The 21,861-nt window shown below is 54.9% G+C and overlaps 1 protein-coding gene across 2 annotated transcripts in view; it reads right to left on the minus strand.

The window, feature by feature from the left end:
• The window catches only part of HOGA1 (4-hydroxy-2-oxoglutarate aldolase 1), a 29,672-nt gene extending 8,309 nt beyond the window's left edge, over positions 1–21,363 (minus strand). For both annotated transcript variants that reach the window (XM_055119280.1, XM_055119279.1), the window contains exons 1-5: positions 20,822–21,363; positions 1,386–1,514; positions 1,078–1,205; positions 396–530; positions 108–204 (exon numbers count right to left, since the gene is read on the minus strand). In XM_055119280.1, the coding sequence (XP_054975255.1) occupies positions 108–204; positions 396–530; positions 1,078–1,205; positions 1,386–1,514; positions 20,822–21,032 (700 nt within the window). In that variant the 5' untranslated portion in view covers positions 21,033–21,363. The remainder of the gene's footprint in view (positions 1–107; positions 205–395; positions 531–1,077; positions 1,206–1,385; positions 1,515–20,821) is intronic.
• Positions 21,364–21,861: the final 498 nt, after the last annotated feature.

The following is a 21,861-nucleotide window of genomic DNA, read 5'->3' on the forward strand; positions in this document are numbered from 1 at the left end:
CAGTGGTGAGCCAGGTCACGAGATTTCCGGGCTGACCAAGGCCCTCCATAGACACAGCCCCGACGCTCACAGCTTCCCCATGTCGATTGCCAGTGGCAGGAGCCTACCCACGGCGTAGGCGGCCAGCAGGAAGCCGGCCGAGCCGGCCAACACCTGGAAATCCTGCCCCTTGGTCTTGTGAACCATCAGCCCGATTCTGGTCACCTGCAAGAGCAAACCCCGGGGTGAGAGGAGGCCCCGAAGCTCCGAGGCAGCCCCAAGTACCCACGGGACAGACAGAACCCAAACAGTAGCTGGGGCCAGAACTGAAGCGGGTCCCAGGCTGCCTTGCAGTCAGAAAAGAGAGACACACACCCCGCACCACCCCCCCGCCTCCTGGGGCCGCCAGCACTCACGTCGCCACCACTGTCCTTGATGCCCACGATGTTGGGGTGCTGGGAGAGCGTGACCACCGCCTCTAAGGGCAGATCCAGCCCCGTGTTGGCAGGGACACTGTACAGCACCACTGGGATCGGGGAGAGCTCGGCCACCTGGGGCACAGAGAAGAGGGAAGCCCAGGAAACTGAGGCATGGCCCACCACCCACGCAACCCAGGGACAGCCAGGACAGGCCCATCTCCTGGACGAGACAGCAGAGTGGTAGGGACCCAGGTGGTCAGTGGAGCTAGAGAGATGGGGGATCCTTTCTTTTTCTTTTTCTTTTTGGGTCACACCTGGCGATGCACAGGGGGTTACTCCTGGCTTTGCACTCAGGAATTACTCCTGGCGGTGCTCAGGGGTGCTGGGATATGGGATGCATATAGGATCCTGGGAATAGAACCCGGGTCGGCCGCGTGCAAGGCAAACGCCCTACCCACTGTGCTATCGCTCCAGCCCCGAGATGGGGGATCCTTATCGAGCACTTTCTATCCACCAGGCACAAGCTAAGCCTGCTGGCAGCCCTCACCTCTTCAGGGGAGTCACTCACTCGCTGCCCCCAGCTCCTCTGCCCTCTCCAGCCCAGACGGCCTCCGGAGCACCCAGCCTCCTCTGAGTCCCCGTCCTTAAGCCCAAGCCCACCCCACCCCACCCCACCCACCTTAGTATAGTGGTGAATGAGGGCAGCGCTGTCCATGCGACCGCGGTAGTAGCAGGGTGTCACCACCATGACGGCGTCAGCCCCGACCTGGGCCATGCTCAGGGTCATCTCCACTGTGGCTTGAGTGGCTGCAAGGGAAAGAGGGGGTCTTCCCTACAGGCCACGGAGGGGAGAGGGCAGGAGGAAGAAGGCCTGGGGGGACAGGGAGGTGTGCAGAAGAGACAGAAGGGGTATCTGAACCCAGCCTTGGGGCCACGGAGCCAGCACCCCTTGCCCCTGCCCCCTGATCCCAGGTATGATGGCCTCACACTCGCAGCCGGAGCCGGCCAGCAGGAGCTTGTCCTTGGGCATGGCTTGGCGCACTCGGCTCACCACCTCCAGGCGCTCGCTGCTGGTCAGGAAAGGAAACTCCCCGTTGGAGCCCTGGACCACGATGCCTGCAAGAGAAGCGCCATCAGCATCAGCCCTCCTGCGCGGGCTCTGGTGAACCTCCAGGGCAACAGCCCACCACACACACGACACACCCAGCTCTCTCTCTCTCTCTCTCTCTCTCTCTCTCTCACACACACACACACACACACACAGCTCTCTTGCTCTCTCTCTCACACATCCAGCTCTCTTTCACACACACACACACAGCTCTCTCTCTCACACACACAGCTCTTTCTCTCTCACACACAGCTCTCTCACACATAGCTCTCTCTCTTGCACACACACACAGCTCTCTCATACACACACCCAGCTCTCTCTCACACACAGTTCTCTCAGACACACGTACACACAACTCTCACAGAGCTCACTCACACACACAGCTCTCTCTTGCACACACACAGCTCAGTCACACACACATACACACAGTTCACACACACCCAGCTCACACACACACCCAGCTTACACAACACCCACTTCACTCACACAAAGTTCTCTCTCTCACACACATACAGCTCACAGACAGAGCTCACTCACACATACCCCCAGCTCACTCACACACACACCCCCAGCTCACTCACACACACACCCAGCTCACTCACACACACCCCCAGCTCACTCACACACACACACACCCAGCTCACTCACACACACCCAGCTCTCACACACACAGTTCTGTATCTCTTACACACATACAGCTCACACACAGAGCCCGCTCACACATATGGGGTGCCGGGGATCGAACCCATGTCGGCCACGTGCAAGGCAAGTAACTTAACCCCTGTGCTATCTCTCTCCAGCTCCAGAGTTTGCCACTTTCAATATTACAGACATCGACTCAGTTATCTAAAATGCACCATTTACCATTTTGGCTGTCACCACGTTTTTTTAGTTTCTTTATTTTCAGTCTGGGACCATCTAGGCGGTACCAGGGGTGACTCCCAGTGAGATGTTTGAGGGTCATTCCTGGTGTGTCCAGGGAACCATACAGAGCCAGGGATCAAACCTGGGCCTTGTACATGTAAAGCAAGCAGTCCAGCCCTTTGAGCTCTCGCTCTGACCGACATAATGCTCTGTTTTGTCCACAGCTATACCTATAGCACTGATTCAAGCTTTTTAATTGCTATGTGTCCTCTTGTGAGGTCAGAATATGATTTATTTTTCATTCTCCCTTTGAGGACATGTAGGGCAAAATGTTTTCTTATTTTATTATAAATGTCAAGTTGGTTTTAATTATTTTTTTGCGGGGGGGAGGATGGGGCCACATCTGGTGGCCACATCCTTACTCCTGGCTCTGTGCCCAGGGGTCACTCTGGAGGGACTCAGGGTTCATAGCGCCTTAACGCCCTGAACTCACTCTGGTCCTACAAATATCAAAGTTATAACAATTTTGCCCTTCTCTTCATGGTCGTCAGCTTTTTATTCCAGAAAATTTAGAAGGGCTCTTGGGGTTAGGAAGAACTCAGACTGCCTTAAGGCTCGTAGTTGGGTGGTTTGACAAGCTCAAGCTGCCCTGCTGAGTTCTGTGGGTTCTGATGAGGCTGGGCTTAACACTGATGCTCTGACAAGCACCCCCAGCCCGGCCCAGCAGCACTGGCCAGTGCAGACCATTGACTAAGTCCTTCTCCACCCTAGCCTCCTTGACCTTCATTACCGTACTTAGTAAATACAGGCCCCAGATAGTAGCCACATCTGCCACATGTGTTTTTCCCATGTTCCTAAATTGTACACTTTGGAAATATGCACTATTTTCCTGAAAAACTACTACAATATGTATATGCTGTTAGTCCTCTCTCTCTCTCTCTCTCTCTCTCTCTCTCTCTCTCTCTCTTTTCTGGGCCCTAAACCAGACCCACTCTGTTCTCTGCAGCTGTTCTCTGGCCCCTGCTGTACACATCCTTCCTAACTTAAGATGTTTCACCAGGCTGAAGAGATCGTTTGGGGCTTGGGTGCTTGCCTTGCATGCATTTGACCTGGGTCTGGCCCCCCAGCACCACGTATGACTCCTAAGCATGGCCAAGAATGATTCCTGAGCACAGAGTGAGGAGTGAGCCCTGAGAACTGCCTGATGTGGACCCTGAAACATAACAAACGAGAATAAAATGAGAAAGATGTTTTATTGCCAGCATAGCCCTCTTCTGTTGTTGTCCCTGTGCTTTTTATGACACAAACAATTCGGAAGTACATGTCACAGTTTCCGGGTGGTTCTGACACCTGCGTGAGTTGTGCTGAGTCGCCCGATTCTCCTTGTGCCAGCTCCTCCCATCAGCTCAGACGAATCAGTGCTCACCCATGCCAATAGTGGGCATTGGGAGAACAAACTTTTGCCAATTTTCTGGGTGAAAGGTTACTTCACCCAGATTTCACTGGACTTCGCATTTTCCTGTTTGATCAGTCCCTCAGGAGATTTCTAATGGTCTAGGTGAAAGCTGCCAACCCTCTCTGTCCACGAGACCAAGGAATTGGTCCGTAACAGCTGAGAGTGAGAGAATGTTAATGTCGTTTTCCTCTTTTTTTTTTTTTTTAATTTAATTTCCTCTCTCCTCTTTCTCCTCTTTGGCCCCTTCTTGCTTTGTTTGCTTTGTTTTTGCAGTGTAGGAGGTTGAATCCAGAGTCCCACCCATGCAAACATGTGCTCTTACTACAGTGCCAAACCCGGTTCTTCGCATCTTATTTCACATTCTTTTTGGGTTTTTATTTGGTCACACCTGGCGGTGCTCAGCAGTGATGTGGAGCAGGGGGACAGGAAAGGGTGGCGTGCAGGACTGGGGATCAAATCTGGACCTCCTGCTTGCAAAGCACAGGCTCCAGCCTGCTGGGCTCTCCCCAGACGGCTCAGGGAGGCTTGATAACGAGGCCATGAGTTTGATCCCTGGAGCCTCCCACCGGTCCTAAAGGCGATCCTGGCAAATCTGATGTCAGTGATTGTGGCACCACCAGGAATTTCTGGCCACGCTACAGCTGGCTGTGTGAGCACCCAAACTAAGCATGTGATCCCAAGGTGCGCCACACCTAAAAAGACGAGGGAGCACCACAGCCAGGAAGGAGCCCCCTGACCTCCCGCAAGCACCTGGGCCCAGTGCGCAAACAGCACTACCTGAGGCATGGCACCCGTAGGTTCCACAGCAGGGGAGCAAATGCCTCTGGACATGGCAACAATAATAACAACCAAAAGGAAGGAAAGTGGGAGATAATGGAGTGAAACATGCACTCCCATAAAACAGTCCACTGGGGGGTAAAAAAACCAGTTTTTTTCTTCAATGACCGAGTGCACACTATTGACGGATTTTCCTTTTTTCTTTTTCTTTCTGGCTGTTGGGCCATACCCGGCCAGGGCTCAGGGCTTACTCCTGGCTCTGTACTCAGGGATCACTTCTGGTTCTGGCCGGGCTCAGGAACCATATGAAGTGCTGAGGATCAAATGTGGGCCAGTCACATGCGAGGCAAGTGCCCACTGTCTGGCCTCAGCATGACAAGATTACTGGTAAAGCAAAGTGTGTCAAGAAACAGGAAAGGAAGGAAGCAGCCCAAGTCCCTGCCATGAAACTGACAGAGAAGGGCCACGCATTTGCACGTGGCACTCGCCGACAGTCTAAGCCAGACGGGGCTGTGTGGGCGGGCGGCTCTAAGCAGGGCAGCTGTCTTGGCACGGGCCCCGAGAGAGGTCGTTCCCGTGAGTCAGCCTGCAGGGGACAGACACGGTGTCACGGAGAGTGGGCGTCACTCCACCAGCCTTCTCCACTCAGCTTACGGCACCATCCCAGTTCCTTGAGTGAAGCCTGGAGAAACTCACTGGACACCGACATCCCACATCCCTGCCGTGCGCTGCCGCCACCCACCATGGTTTCCATCAGGGAGATGCTTCTTTCCTTTTTAACAGAATCACTGTGAGATAGACCCTCACAAAGCTGTTCATGATCGGGTTTCAGTCATACAGTGTTCCAACACCCATCCCGCCACCAGTGTACATTTCCCAGCACCAGTGTCCCCAGGTTCCCTCCCATCACTCCCCACCCCACCCCTCAGCCTGCCTCTATGGCAGGTGCTTTTCCTCTCCCTCCCTCCCTCCCTCTCCCTCCTTCCCTCCCTCCCTCTCCCCCCGCCCTTTTGGGCACTGTGGTTCGCATAATATTGATACTGAAAGGTTATCAGGAATATCCCTTTACCTACTTGTAATACTCAGTTCTTGTCCAGCTGATCATTCCCTGCTATTGTCGTACAGGTCTCCTCTCTATCTTACCTACCCTCCACCCACACACACTGCGGTTGATTCCAGCCACTGACCAGTCGTCCGGGCCCATTTTTCATCAGGGAGCTTCTTGAGGGGACTAGCCTGCAGCTTTTGTGGGGTGTTCCTCCCCGGGGCTGGTTCCTCCGTGTCCCCTAGCAGCTGTCGGTCACAGCCTCCGTTGGTGTTGTGACATAATACCCCCAGCTGCCCAGGGACCCCCTTCGGAGAGCAGCCCACCTTGCCACAGTGGACCCGCCAACCGCCCAAATGTGGGCTCAGGGACATGCAGGTCATGCTATTGCTGCCTCCTCTCTCCAAACGCCAAGGCCACCTTCCTTCCCAAAGGGGCCCATCACCTCTCATTCTGGTGGTGAGTTCCAGATGCTTCTGGGGTTCTGAGTGCAGCCAGTCTCAGCACAGGGCAGCGAGGCCTTGCAGGTGGGTGGTGCAGCTGCCCCAAGCCCACACTCCGGGTGCCCAGCCGCTCCAGGTCATGATCCGAGCACCCGACCCCAGGGACTCCCGGGAGGAGGGGAGAGGGAGCCGGCAGGGGGCCTGTGCCCCCACTTTTGTGGCCGAGTCTTCGGATTTTTTTCTCCTTTCTGGGGCTGGGATCCAACCCACGGCTCCCACATGCAAACCAAGCACTCTGGTCTTCGAACCCAGGTTCCCCAGCCCTCCAGCTCCTGCACCAGACATGGAACCCTGTCTCCCGCGTGCAGAACCTGAGAGCCAGCCGGTCTGCCTGTCTCTTTGATCCTTTTTCTTTCCTGTGGGATAGCAATAAACTCATTTCAGTCCTACCTGAGAGGGCTGTCTAAAGGGCTCAAACTTGGGCCGGAGCGATATTATAGCAGGGAGGGCATTTGCCTTGCACGTGGCCGACCCGGGTTCAATCCCCAGCATCCCATATGGTCCCCCAAGCACCGCCAGGAGTAATTCCTGAGCGCAGAGCCAGGACTAACCCCTGAGCATCGCTGGGTGTGCCCTCCCTCAAAAAAAAAAAAAGGTAGGTAAATATATAAATAAAGGGCTCAAACTAGAAAACGCACAGCAGGCTGGGAAAATGGCTCAAAGGGACAGAGCAGGCAGCCAGATTCCATCTCTAGCACTGCATTAGTGACCCCTGAACACCACCTTTGGCCTGAAGAGGAGGGGGTGGGGGAGGAGAGGGGAGGGGAAAGGAGGGGAGAGGAGAAGAGGAGAGAGAAGAGAGGAGGGGAACAAGAAAGGGAAGGGAGGGGAGGAGAGGAATGAGGAGAGGATGGGAGGGGAGAGGAGGGGAGAGAAGAGAGGAAAGGGGAGGGAAGAGAAGAGGAGGGCCCTGTGACAGGTCACAGAAACTAGTCCCTCCTCCTTGGCTGGGGGTCTGGGATCAGGCGAGGGGCGCAGAGGAGAGGAAACAGTCAGGGTCCCAGATGGTGGGGTGCGGAGGGCTGAGAGAAGAGGGGGAAAAGGAGCAGAGCAGGGGAGGGGTACAGGCACCGTACGTGGCAAGCCGGGACTCATTCTCAAGGCAGCCCTCACCAACTAGAGATCCTGGGCAAACGTTTTGGACAAATTTAAACTTCCTCCTATCAGCACCCCAACACCCTAAAAACGTTGTTGTGGGGGCAAGAAGTCCGGGGAGGGGCTAAGGCGCTTGCTTGCCTAGCGATGACACTGGTTTGATCTCCAGCACTGCATACGGTGTCCCATATTGTCCCCCGAGCCCCCCCAGGAGATTCCTGAGCACAGAGGCAGGAGTCATCCCTGAGCACTGTTGGGATATTTTGTTTGGGGGTCACATGTGGTGGTGGCTCTGCATGAAGGAATTACTCTTGGCTCCTGGCAGGGCTTGTGGGACCATAGGGGATGCCGGGGATCGAACCCAGGTTGGCTGCCTGCAAGGCAAATACCCTACCCACTGCACTACCACTCCGGCTCCAGGGTTATGGGGCTTGAAATGCAATTTGTCATGCAAACTGAGATGCAAGTGTTTCAGTGGAGCTGTGCTGATGCTGGGGGTGGAGGAAGGCTCAGCCTCTATCAGAAACTGGCAGGGTCTGAGGGCAGCTCCCCTGGACCCCCTCTGGAGGGGGGGGCAGACAGTTCACTTGGAAAGCCACTGTCCCAGTTCCAGAGACGTGGGACTGGGGCTGGGGTTGGATTAGGACCAGTGATGTGCCAGGAACTCCTGTGGAGGAACCTGAGTTTGCCGCTATTGCCACCTCCTCTGAGAAGTCTCCCTGGCATTCCTTCCTGGCACATCTTTGTCCTTCCCTGTTGCCCCCTCCAAAATGAACAGAGGGGGTGGGGGAGGTAGCGCCAAGATCCAGAGCACAGGCTTTGCACACACAGAGCGGCCCTAGGTTCCTCTCCAGGACCACACGGCTCCCTGAGCACCATCCGGTGAGCGCCCCCAAAGGCACAGAGGTCCTCAGAACCCTTCAACCTCCTGAACCCACACCTGTGGGATAAGCAAAGATTCTCCAGCGGGCTCTCCCGTCAGCGGAAGGCAGACTCAGCGGCTGTGGTCTCCGGATCTTCCTGGCTCTGAGTGTTAGAGTCTCCGCTCTCCTTTCTTCCTCCCACCTTTTGCTTCTCGATCACACCGTCCCCTGTTCCTGCTTCCTTACCCCCCAAGCTGCCACTGGCACCACACCTGTCCTCAGAGCATAGCACTGATCCAACATCATCAAGAATCACCTGGGGGCTGGAGCGATAGCACAGTGGGTAGGGTGTTTGCCTTGCGTGCGGCTGACCTGGGTTCAATTCCCAGCATCCCATATGGTCCCCTGAGCACTGCCAGGAGTAATTCCTGAGTGCAGAGCCAGGAGTAACCCCTGTGCATTGCCAGGTGTGACCCAAAAAGCAAAAAAAAAAAAAAAATCACCTGGACAGGGGCACCCCCTCCCCACACTGGCCTCGTTCATGACACCTAGTACTGTGGAGATGTGTAAACGGTTTGTCATGTAAAAAAAAAAAAATTCAAACTTCTGTGGGCAAAACTTTCTGGTCTGTGTAATCCCAGCGGGAGGAAATGAGCATTCCGGGGGTTGGGAGATGACTCCGAAGGCTAGGGTAGTTGCTGTGCCTGTGGGAGGCCTGGGCTCCATCCCTTGGCACCACACGGCCCCTTGAATACTGCCAGGAGTGACATCCCCCCACCCCAACACAGAGCCAGAAGGAGCCAGAGTGTTGCTGGGGTGTGGCCTAAAAACAAACTAAAAAGAAAAGAAATGAGGATTGCTGGTCAAATGCTTCAGCAACTTCCTCTGGTGAGCTCTCACAGACTGAAGACTTAACAAAGACTTAACATGGAGACGCGACACCCACGTACCCCCTGCATCCCAGCTGCACCCCAGCTGACTCAGGGTCTAGCAGCCAGGCACCTTCTTTTTGTTGCCTTTTTTTTTTAAATGTGTTGTTTGTTGGTTGTTTGGTTTTTGGGCCACAGAAGGTGATGCTCAGGGCTTGTTTCTGTGCTCAGAGCTCAGCAATCACTCCTGGTGGTGCGGGGGGAGCATCTGGGATCCATGTGGGATGCTGGGGGCCAAATCTGGGCTGGTGGCATACAAAACAACCGCCCTCCCCACTGTACTATTGCTCCAGCCCCAGGCACCTTCTTTGTATATGCTATCACTGGGTCATGAAAGCATTCTTCCTGGCCAGAGAGAGAGAGAGAGAGAGAGAGGGTACGGGGAGGAGTGACTTCTGAGCACTGCCAGGTATGGCCCCAAAACCAAAAATAATAATAGTAAGTATAGTCGAAATGATATCTGCACTTATATGTTCTTCGCAGCACTGTTTACAACAGCCAGAATCTGGAAAAACCGGAGTGCCCTAGAACAGATGACTGGTTAAAGAAACTTTGGTACATCTATACAATGGAATACTATGCAGCTGTTAGAAAAAAATGTAGTCATGAACTTTGCATATAAGTGGATCAACATGGAAAGTATCATGCTAAGTGAAATGAGTCAGAAAGAGAGAGACAGGGGCTAGAGCAATAGCACAGCAGGTAGGGCGTTTGCCTTGAATGTGGCCGACCCGGGTTCAATTCCCAGCATCCCATATGATCCCCTGAGCACCGCCAGGGGTAATTCCTGAGTGCAAGCCAGGAGTAGCCCCTGTACATCACTGGGTGTGACCCAAAAAGAAAAAAAAATAAGTAAAAAAAAGAAAAAGAAAAAGAAAGAGAGAGACAGACATAGAAATGTTGCACTCATCTGTGGAATATAGAATAACAGAGTAGGAGACCAACACCCAAGAATAGTAGAAATAAGTACCAGACGGTTGACTCCATGGCTTGGAAGCTGGCCTCACATTCTTGGGAAAAGGCAGCTCAGATAGAGAAGGGAACACCAAGTAAAATGTGGTTGGAGGCCACATGGGGGAAGGGTGATGTGTGCTGAAAGTAGACTAGCGACTTAACACGATGGCCACTCAACACCCCTATTGCAAACCACAACACCCAATTGGAGAGAGAGAACAAACTGGAATGCCCTGCCACAGAGGCGTGGTGGGGTGGGGGGAAATAAGATTGGGGGGTGGGAGGGATGCTGGGGTTATTGGTGGTGGAGAATGGGCACTGGTGTTGGGATGGGTTCTCGAACATTGTATAAGGGAAACACGAGCACGAAAAATTATAAATCTGTAACTGTACCCTCATGGTGATTCACTAATTAAAAAATAAATAAATTAAAAAAATAATAATAGTAAATAAATAAAGAGATTCTTCCTGGGGATCCAGGAGACAGCAGAAGGGTGAGGGCGCATGCCCAGCGTGTGCTGACCCAGGCTCCATCCCTAGCACCACATCGCAGAATATGACCCTGGAGGCCCTGAGTACGCAGGTTGGTCCTGGGGTCCAATCACTGAAAGCACCTCACCATTGGCAAAATATTACTGGGAGTGGCCCTTGGACCCTTGAGCACTACTTTGGAGAGCTCCCCATCACCCCCTCCCCCACCAAATGCTTTCTAAGAGTACAACAATTAATATATGACAGCTTCTTCAATAATTAAAATAGTTTCTGAAAGGTCAGCTAACCCTGTAACTAAGATTCGTTATAAATTATCTAGCACAGTTTAGAATGTAGCCTGCAGGTTTGCTACTCAGTGACATTTGCTCTTGCTACTCAGAAAAACAAGTTTGTTTAAAAACAAGCATTACTTTGAGAAGAGGGAGGAGCGAGGGAGCAATAGCACAGCGGTAGGGCGTTTGTCTTGCACGGGGCTGACCCGGGTTCAATTCCTCCGTCCCTCTCAGAGAGCCAGGTGAGCTACCGAGAGTATCCCGCCTGCACGGCAGAACCTGGCAAGCTACCCCTGGTGTATTCGATATGCCAAAAACAGTAACATCGAGTCTCACAAAAGAGACGTTACTGGTGCCCTCTCGAGCAAATCGATGAACAGCGGACTTTGAGAGCTACTTTGAGAAGAAATTAAATTTCAGAAGTGATTAATACTAACTTAAAGGGGAGGGAGTACATACTTGGGGGAGCAAGGGCTGAAGTACCTGCCGAGCATGCGGCTATGGCCTTGACTTAGGTCTGGATCCTGGTATCACACAGGGTCCCCCAAGCACCGCCTGAGCACAGACACTGACGTGGCCGCCAAACCAGCAAACAAAAACCCAAAGCGCACGTGCTTGAGTTAACAGGGCTGAAGCCATTTTTCTGGTAGCACAACTGCAATAAAATCTTGACTTGACTTAGCCATAACTACATGGTCTACACATCTGCACGCTTTCGACTTTGAAGTAATTTTAGATTGACAGAAAACTTGCACAGACAGTCTGGTCTTGGGGAATCCCCCCACAGCCCTCCTCCAGACTGCACAAACGACAGTGTCGTTTCTGATGCAGGGTCCTGGGCGGGGCGCAGCTCAGTCCTCAGAGGGAGCTTCCATCCATCTGCCCGTTTCAGACCCCGGCTTCAGAAACGGGAGCGGGGATGGCATGGTGAGGGGGCTTCCTCCCACGGACTTCACGCCACTTGGGAACCATCGCTCTTCCTTCCCCCTTCCTTCCCGACCTGGTGCTTTCTCCTTCCCGGGCCATAGCGGGGCTGGAGGGCTGGGGTCCCCACAGTCACCTGCCCCCCCCAAACCTGAGACCTGAGGAACTTCTTTGATGGAGTCTCAAATCAGCCCTGGGAAGAGACAGAGGAAGCGGCCTTCTGCCCAGCGCTGCTCCGGTCAAGGTGGTCACAGAGTAATCCCGACGCAGAGGGAGGGGGACAAGGCTTTATTGGCTCCATCCCAGGTGTGTGCAGCCATGGGGGTCTGAGCCGCTCCTGGGATCTGCCTCATCTGTTCTCTCAGTGTGTCTCCGGGGGAGGGCCTCTGAGGCTCAGTGGCTCCGCTTCCTGCCAGCAGCCCAGCAGGGACCATCAACCCTTTGGGGCAGACCCCAGCCAAAGGTGCCCATGATCCCTGTGGGGTCCCAAGGAGGGAGGTATTTTGGTGGCAGCCCCGGGTCCGGGGCTCCCGAGGCTTCCCCAGAGGAGAGGAGATGGGCAGACGTGTCGTGCCAGCCCTGCGGGGGGAGGGGCAGCTGCGTGTGTGGCGAGGTGCGCAGACTGTAGTTCTGCAGCTCTGCGGGCGGCTCTGTGGGCCCGGAGGCGTGCAGGAGGCTCTCGGGCCGGTGGCCCTAGGAGTTCGCGTTGCTCTGCTGACTTTGCAGGGCGGTTAGGTGCTCTTCTGGTCCTGTACAGAGTTTAGGTTGCTCTGCTGGCTTTGGTGGTCCTGGAGACTCCCGTGGCTCTGCTGGTTTTGCTGGTCTGGAAGGATCCTGTGGCTGTGCTGGCTTTGGTGGTCCTGGAGGCTCCCGTGGCTGTGCTGGCTTTGGTGGTCCTGGAGGGTCACATGGCTCTGCTGGCTTTGGTGGCCCTGGAAGCTCCCGTGGCTATGCTGGCTTTGGTGGTCCTGGAGGCTCCCGTGGCTCTGTTGGCTTTGGTGGCTTTGGAGGCTCCCGTGGCTCTGCTGGCTTTGGTGGCCCTGGAGGCTTCCGTGACTTTGCTGGCTTTGGTGGCCCTGCAGGCTCCCGTGGCTCTGCTGGCTTTGGTGGCCCTGCAGGCTCCCATGGCTATGCTGGCTTTGGTGGTCCTGGAGGCTCCCGTGGCTCTGCTGGCTTTGGTGGCCCTGGAGGCTCCCGTGGCTCTGCTGGCTTTGGTGGCTTTGGAGGCTCCCATGGCTCTGCTGGCTTTGGTGGCTTTGGAGGCTCCCGTGGCTCTGCTGGCTTTGGTGGCCCTGCAGGCTCCCGTGGCTCTGCTGGCTTTGGTGGCCCTGGAGGCTCCCGTGACTCTGCAGGCTTCCGTGGCTCTGCTGGCTTTGGTGGCCCTGGAGGCTCCCGTGGCTCTGCAGGCTCCCGTGGCTCTGTTGGCTTTGGTGGCCCTGGAGGCTCCCGTGGCTCTGCTGGCTTTGGTGGCTCTGGAGGCTTCCGTGGCTCTGTTGGCTTTGGTGGCCCTGCAGGCTCCCGTGGCTCTGCTGGCTCAAGTTGCTCTGTGGGCTATGGTAGCTCTGGGAGCTGTGGTGGCTCTGAGGGCTCTGGTGGCTCTTGGCGCTGTAGTAGCTCTGTGGGCTGTAGGGGCTCTGCGCGCTGCGGTGGCTGTGGTAGCTCTGCTGGGTGTGGAAACTCTGCTGGCTCTGGCGGCTCCGGGGGCTCTGGCTGCTCTGGCTGTGGAAGGACGATGGGTGGCTCATTCCAGCAATGCCGGTTTCTCCCTGGGAGATGAAGTTGGTCTTCGTCTTCATCTCCACGTCCTCAAAGGCCTTTAGCATCTCTGGGCTTAAGTCCTTGCTCTCCAGGTGGCCCGACTGCTGGTAATTGTGAGCACAGTTCATCATGGAGTTGGCCAGCTGCCGCCCCTTAGCATCAATTTCTTTGGCACAGGCGGCCACGGTAGCCCAGATGCCATCTTCTGTGCCCGAGACTTTCCCACTCTCCCTGTGGCCATTCTGGACCACCGGGGTCCCAGCTACCCCTTCCTTCACGCTGCTAAGAGATTCCCTCTGAAGGGTGGCCTTTCCGCAGATGCTGTCACACTGTTTGGCAGTGGCGACACTGCTGGTAGCCGTGGAGACACCCATGCTGCTGCCACTTTTCTTCCGAAGCAACTTGTCTTCCGAGAAGCGGCTAAAGTGAGATTTGATCCAGTTGTCATTTTTACCTTGGCGGCATTCCGGCCGGCCCTGTGAACCTCCCCAAGCTGACTTCCGCCTTCTCTTCCTCTCAATCCACACGAGGAAGCCTCCGACCCCAAGGAAGAGGGCGGTCCCCAGTACCACCTTGCATGATGGTATCTGGGCAAACTCTAGGAAGGTCTCCAGGACCCCAGCCAGGCAGGCAGCGCTAGGAGCACACTGGGGGTGGGGGAGCCGGGGTGGTCTGACTCATGCTGGGCGCCAGGCTCCCTGTGGGTGTCTGCTGGGCTGCTCCACCTCCCCCGCCTGCCCTAGGGTGCCCCTCCCGCCTCAGCAATGGACTCCATTGTGAGGAAGGCAGCCGGGGGGCAGGATGAGGAAAGGACACAACCACCCCTGGGGTCTGGGGAGGGCACGGTGAGTGGGAAGGCCCCTGTCCCTTCTGTCGTCAGCCATTCTGCAGCTCTGTCCTTATCTTCCAGCCTTCTTTTCCCCGTGGTGGTCCCTAGGAAGTGGAGGAGTCTCTCGCCTGGGTCAACTTCTGGGATCTACGTCTCCCTCCATCTGCAGCCCACACCCGGGTCCACCTGAGCCTGTTCCATCTCTACTAGTAGCACGATCCACTTCCCGAGCAGGGGTGGGAGGGGAAGGGCCTGCAGGGAACTTCCTCTGAAGTGACCCGAGTTCAGCAGAGTGTGGGCAGTAGGGCCAAGGGGTTTCATGGGGTGGGTTTCACGGGGTGGAGGTTTCCTACTTCTTTTATGATGAAGTATCATTTTGTTTTGGTTTTAAACTGCTCAGGGATTACTCCTGGCTCTCTCTGCTCAGGGATCACTCCTGGAGTCAGCTCGGGGGAACCATATGTGGTGCCGGAAATCAGACCTGAGTCGGCCATGTGCAAGGCAAGTACCTTACCCACTGTACCACCTCTCAGGCCCCTCAAGTGCAATATTTTATTGTTTTGGTTTTTTTTTTTTTTTTGCTTTTTTGTTTCAGGTCACACCTGGCGATGCACAGGGATTACTCCTGGCTGTACACTCAGGAATTACCCCTGGCAGTGCTCAGGAGACATATGGGATGCTGGGAATCGAACCCAAGTTGGCCACGTGCAAGGCAAATGCCCTACCCGCTGTGCTATTACTCCAGCCCCCTATTTTTATTTATTTACTTATTTATTTATTTAGTTTTGCTTTTTGGGTCACACCCGGCGATGCACAGGGGTTACTCCTGGCTCATGCACTCAGGGATCACTCCTGGCGGTGCTCAGGGGACCATATGGGATGCTGGGAATCGAACCCAGGTCAGCCGAGTGCAAGGCAAATGCCCTACCCACTGTGCTATTGCTCCAGCCCCAGCCCCCTATTTAAAAAAAATTTTTTTAATTTATTCTTAATTTTAATTTTTTTTTATTGAATCACCATGTGGAAAGTTACAAAGCTTTCAGGCTTAAGTCTCATTTACATAATGCTCGAACACCCATCCCTTCACCAGTGCACATATTCCACCAACACGAACCACAGTAAACCTCCCCCCTACTCCCCCACCTCCCCAGCCCCCCACCCCGCCTGTGTAGCTGATAAATTTCACTTTACTTTCTTTTTACAAGTGCAATATTTTATTTTATTTTATTTTTTATTTATTTATTTTTTTCTTTTTGGATCACACCCGGCGATGCACAGGGGTTACTCCTGGCTCTGCACTCAGGAATTACCCCTGGTGGTGCTCAGGGGACCATATGGGATGCTGGGATTTGAACCCGGGTCGGCCGAGTGCAAGGCAAACGCCCTACCTACTGTGCTACTGTTCCAGCCCCAAGTGCAATATTTTAAATACTATGCTTCTTAAAGCACTGGCTTTAACATACAAAAAAAAACCACTTAAGCACAAAAATTTAATATACACAAAATGTTTTCTTAAAGCGATGACTTTAATATACACAAAAATACCTAGGCACAGGAAACCATGGCTAATTCTCTTATGCACTAATGTAATAATAACACAGGAGCTTCTGGTTCTATAGGTCATCACTCCCCCAGTGGTGTGGAAGTGGCTGGTTCATCCACTCCCCTTGTTTGGAAACAGCAATTCAAAGTTCACCTCGGTGGTGATCTGGGGGTGTGAGATCAAACTGTTCTTCAGTAACAATCCCACCTTCGTTTCTGGTTAGAATTTTTTTAGGGAGGTGACCATACCCAGCAATGCTCAGGGTTTACTTCTGGCTCCGGGCTCCGGGGTCGCTCTTGGAGGTGCACAGGGGACCATGTGTGGGGTCAAGGATTCTAACCAGCATTGGTGGGATGCAAAGCAAGCATCTTATCATCTGTGCTATCTCTCTGGCTCCTCTGGTTAGATATTTAATTGAAAAATATTTGTAAGAGGCAGGACACAGCTTAGCAGCAGAGCACTTGCCTTGCATACCTGAAGTCTTGTTTGATCCTGAGCAGCAATAAAATAATACTCTATTCCAACCATCAGTAACAAATTAACAGTGGAAAAATTTAACCAAAAAAGGCAGTTTGTTGGAGTGCCAGGCAGCGCACCCTCTGTGATGCAATGGGCCACGCCCAGCTTCGTCAGGGACCACGCCTGGCAACATGGCCCAGAGCCGGGGATTGAACATGAAGCCTCAGGTAGGCAAGGCAGGTGCTTCTACTGAACCACACTCTTAGCCACCCTCACAAGCTCCTCTCTGAATGCTCTACTCGTGGCTGGGGTGGGGGGATGGGGCTGACAGTGGTGTAAAGCATGGTTCCTACTGTCGCCCCAGTTTTGGGCTGCAAAGCCCACTCTGTGGGGCTAGGATGTAGCACTGTCGACCCGCTGTTCATCGATTTGCTTGAGTGGGCACTAGTAACGTCTCCATTGTGAGACTTGTTACTACTGTTTTTAGCATATCGAATGTGCCATGGGTAGCTTGCCAGGCTCTGCCGTGTGGGCAGGATACTCTTGGTAGTTTGCCAGGCTCTCTGAGAGGGACAGAGGAATCAAACCCAGGTCGGCGCATGCAAGGCAAATGCCCTACCCACTGTGCTAACGCTCCAGCCCGGGTGGGAGGGGAGGTGCTAGGATAGAACAAGAGAAACAAGATTTTATTAGATTTTCCCCCCCTAGGGTATATACTTAGGTGCTTGGAGGCTACTCTTGGCTGTGCTTGGGGATCTATAGGGTTGCCAGGGAGCAAACCTGGGCCTAATGCATGCAGAGCATGTGCTCAGCCCAGCTGAACTCTCTTCATCTGAAATGATTCTAGAGATAAAGTTGCACACTGATCACTTCCGGGGCAGTCAAAGTATGTCTCAGGAGTAGGGACAGGCTCCTTCTCTGCACCATGACTGCAAGTTTGGCTTCCTGAAAGGATCATGTCCGTGTTGCACCTGGCGACTCAGTTATTCTAAAATGAAGGAACTGCTTTAGAAAGGTCGGCATGTCTCCGGGGCCGAGACACTGTCCAAAGCACCATGCTTTCTCTTCAGGGCTTTGAGTCTGGGGGCCGAACTTGGTTGTGCTCAGGGCTTACTCCTGGTGCTGTACTCAAGATTCACTCTTGGAGGGGCTCTGGGGACCATATAGGGTGCCTGGGATTTAACTAGGGTTGGCTGTCTACTAGGTAAGTGCCTTTAACCCTGTGCTTGCTTTTCATTTAGGAGCCACACCCAGTGGTACTGAGGGTTTTATTCCTGGCTCTGAGCACAGGGATCACTTTTGGTGAGCTCGGGAGACCATATGGGATCTCGGGGATCAAACCTGAGTTAGCTGCATGCAAGGCAAGTGCCCTCCTCACTGTACTATCTCTCCAGCTCCTCCAGCCCCTTTTGTTTATTTTTGTTTTGGGGTTACAAACAGTGGTATCTGGTATGGAAAACTGGTCAAAATTAAACTTGCTTCTAGTAGTGCTCAAAGGACCACGTGTTACGGGGCAGGATCATGCGGTACGTGTGCTCCAGTACAATCCATGGCTCCAGACAATATATGTCGCCCATATGATGTCCCGGCCCATCTCCCAGGACCAGGATGATTTTTTGTCTCGGGGCCACACCTGACAGTGCTCAGGGCTTACTCTGGCTCTGTGCTCAGGGATCACTCCTGGCAGGGCTCAGAACCACATGGGGTGCCGGGGATTAAGCCCAGATTTAGTGCATATGAGGCAAGTACCTTCCCCACTGTACTACTGCTCCAGTCCTCAGGATCAAGATTTTTATATTTGGGGGAGCAGGGGGATGCAGAGATTTTGGGCTATACATGCAAAATCTGTCCTCAGGGCTTACTACTATCTCTGTGTGTGCTCAGGGGTCACTCCTGGTAGTGCCCAGAGACCTTCCATGGCGTTGGGCCACATGTACTCTCTCCAGCGCCACATCCAGGATTCTGATCTCCCTTTAGATGCTGGAATCCAACTCTAGATGCTGGAATCTTTCTCTCCAGCAACCCCTCCCCAGCCTGTGTGTGTGAGCAGGAGAGAGGTGGAGAGGAGACTGCAGTTGAGTGGACCCAGGGGACCTCTGGTTGGCCAAGTCGATTGCAGCCTTTTGCTGCTGACCCTGCACACTGGTCCCAGGGGCTCTTCGGGGGTGGGTGGGAGGAAGGGTAGAGAGCCTGGTGTTCTCAGCGGATTCTCTGGGTGAGAAGCAGATACCAGGTTCAAAGTCCCCCTCTCTGCCTGCTGCACTGGGGTGCCCTTGAACTTGGAATGTGAAGCAAGTCTTTGCCCCTCAAAGTCCACCAACTGCTCAGTTAGCTCCAAGAGGGTCTCGGCCCACACCGGCTGGCCCCAAGGAGCTGAAACCGCGCGGAAAAGAGAGTCAATGTGACTGTTCAATAGGGCACACAGAGGGCAGCTGCTGTCCCCTCCCTAGAGTCACATTCTCTCAGCACTGAGCTATGGGCAGGCCAGTTGTCACCGCCATTAAGCAACCTTGGGTCCCGGGCCCACCAGATTGGCGTTCGGCCCAGTGTTCCCATTGAACCAATACTCCTTTTGTGTGACTGCTGCTGTTGGACTGGGTTTGGGGGCCACATCCGGCAGTGCTCAGGGGCTACTCTGAGCTCTGTGTTGGGGGCTCAGCGAACCCAGGTCTTCTGCATGTAAAGCACGCACTCAGCCTGTTGAGCCGTCTCTTCGACCTGATGACCAGCGCTTTCTGACGCTGGACACTATGCAGTTTGCCCCTGCCTGTACTGTCAGACCCCAGGAGATGGGCTTTGCACTCCACGGGGCAGGTGGGGAGACGAGGAGTTTAGAGTGGTGGAGCTGGGACTGGGAGCCAGCGCCTGTGAAACTTTGCTCTTCTCTCCCCCTTTATAATGGTGATGATGATGATGGAGGGGACCCCCCCAAAGTCTGGGGGCCCCTCTCAGGTATTCTCAATGGGACCCACCATTTTTGGCGCAGGGGTCTGAGGTGGTGGTGCTGCTCTGGCCCTGTGGAGCTGGGGGTTCCCCAGGCCACCCTGAATGGTGCTCAGGGGCCACCTCGCCAATATCTAGTGGTACTTGGCGTTAGGGTGGGACCATGTGGGGCCAGGTATCAAACTAGGGTCACCTGCATGCATGCAAAGGCCACGCTCCAGCCTTTGAGCTCTCTGGCCCACAGCATGCATGTTGTTCACAGCATCACGACATGGCCTCAATCAGAGCAGCTGTTACACCGCCAGAGCTGGTGTGGGGCAGATCCCACCCAGGGACGCCACCGGACTTGCCGAGTAGCCGTCACAGCTGTGCAGTCAGACCTGACTCGAGTCTTGGCTCAGCCAGACGGCAGGTAGGCCCTGGGCCACGGCCACTCGCGCCTGCTCTTTTCTATCTGGGAAAGGCGGCCATTCTGAGTCCTCCCACGGGGCATGGTCATAGGTGACAGTGGAGGGCAGGCCGCTGGGACTGGTCATTTCCCTCGACTTGTTTTTCTGTGCCTCTGGCTTGTTGTACGTGGCGAGTCACCCTGGTGACCTTAGAGAGAGGACACCGAGGTGTGAAGAGGAAAATGAGCCGGAGGGTCCGGGACGGGCATGCATGGAGCCAAGAGAGGCTTCGCCCAGAGAGTGCGCAAACAAGAGGAGCGGGGCCAGCGGGCGGGGCTGCCTGCACCTGCTGACCAGGGACTTTCAGGCCCGTTATCTGGCTGGACTGCACAACAGCAGGGGCCAAGGAGTTTGAGCAGTTCACTCATGGGGAAACTAAGGCAGGTGAGATGCAGCCGCAGGCCACAGGACACCCCGGAGCCGGCACAGTCTCCCAACTTCAGACTGGGAGCTCCCGCTTCTGCTCCACAATAAAATCACCCCCCGCTAATAAAATATAGTCAAAAATAACAACGGGGCTGGAGTGATAGCACAGCGGGTAGGGCATCTGCCTTGCATGTGGCTGACCCGGGTTTGATTCCCAGCATCCCATATGGTCCCCTGAGCACCGCCAGGAGTAATTCCTGAGTGCAGAGCCAGCAATAACCCCTGTGCATCGCCGGGTGTGATCAAAAAAGCAAAATAAATAAATAAATAAATAACATAACATAACATAACATAACATGACCATATCACGGTGTGGGGTGGGGAGCGGGGTGCGGCCCTGTGACAGCGGCAGAGGGAAACAGTCTGGTGTGACCATTGTGTGCATGTAGCCGGGCCACCAACAGTATCGGAGACTGGTCCTTTGAATAAAGTTTTTTGAAAAATGGATCGCCGGGGGCCAGAGGAGTAGCACAGTGGGTAGATGCTTACCTTGCCTGCGGTGGATCCAGGTTCGATCCCCGGCACCCCATATAGTTCCCGAGCCCACCAGAAGTGATCCCTGAGTGCAGGGCCAGGAGTAAGCCCTGAGCATTGGCTGGTGTGGCCCCAAAAACACACAAACTGATTCCCAGGTCTCCAAGTGTCCCCGAGCAGCTTTTGAGAGCCTGTGTCCCCTCCTGAGTTTCCAGGAGGCTGAGGAGTGGGGGGGTCTCCGGCGCCCCAACTCCACTTACCTCGTAAGGGTAAGGTGCTGAGTTTGCGTATGTTGTCCTCCAGCTTCCCATAGTCCACCTCAGCAGTGGCCGTGAACGGGGTGGTCACGGGGGGGTAGATACCGGCAATGTCCACCTTCTTCCCCTCTCCCGAGGTCCTGCCCCCCACTTTCCTGGACAAGCCCCTGCTCAGCCCAGGCCACACGGCGGCGCAGATTCGGGGCGCCAGCATCTCTGTAGGCGGCCGGGGCCCAGCTGGTCTCTGCCCCTCAGGGAGGCTGAGTTTGGACCCCTTCCTACCCTGGTTAATGATCTACGTGTCTAGTTAAAAATTCGTCGCCCCCCAGCTTGTGGGCGCTGGGTCAGATGTGGGCGGGGTGTCCCCAGGGTCAGAGGCCAGGGAGCCAGGCCTGGGGTTGCGGGAGTCTTCCCTCCCGTTGGGGGGCGGTTGAGAAACGCCACCACCAGGGCCGCCCCAGAGGGGAGCTGGCTTCTGGGGTCCCCACACCCAAGCAGAGCGGCAGGGGCCCCTACCTCCCCGCCTCCAGTTTCCAGCTGGGAGCTTCCGGCCCGCGCCTTCCCCGCCCCCCCCGCTCTGGGCGGAGCTGATGGGCTGAGCCCGCCCTGCCCAGTGGGAGGAGCCAAGGTCCGGGCGAGCAGCCGCACCGGCCATCGACTCCGCCCCGATGCCAGCTGACACGCCTGGGCTGGGCCCCCTGGGCTGCAGGCTGCAGTCCAGACTGGGGGTCTGGGAGGAGGGGTGGAGCAGGGGAGAATGCTCAACAAGAAAGCAGCAGGTGGACACAGGCAACGGGGCAGCTGCCGGATCGACGGTCCAGCGGGTAGGGTGTGCCTGTCTTGCTTTCCATTGAGTGCGGCTGACTTGGGTTCGATCCCTGGCACCCACTATGGTTTTTCGAGCACCTCCAGGAGTAACTCCTGAGTATCGTGGAGTGGAGTGTGGCACCAAAATCAAATACATGGGGCTAGAGCTAGCGTAAAGTGGGTAGGGCATTTGCCTTGCAGCTGCTGACGGGGTTTGATCTCCAGCATCCCGATAT

The sequence above is a fragment of the Sorex araneus genome, chromosome 11 (assembly GCF_027595985.1).
Source record: "Sorex araneus isolate mSorAra2 chromosome 11, mSorAra2.pri, whole genome shotgun sequence".
Lineage (NCBI taxonomy): Eukaryota > Metazoa > Chordata > Mammalia > Eulipotyphla > Soricidae > Sorex > Sorex araneus.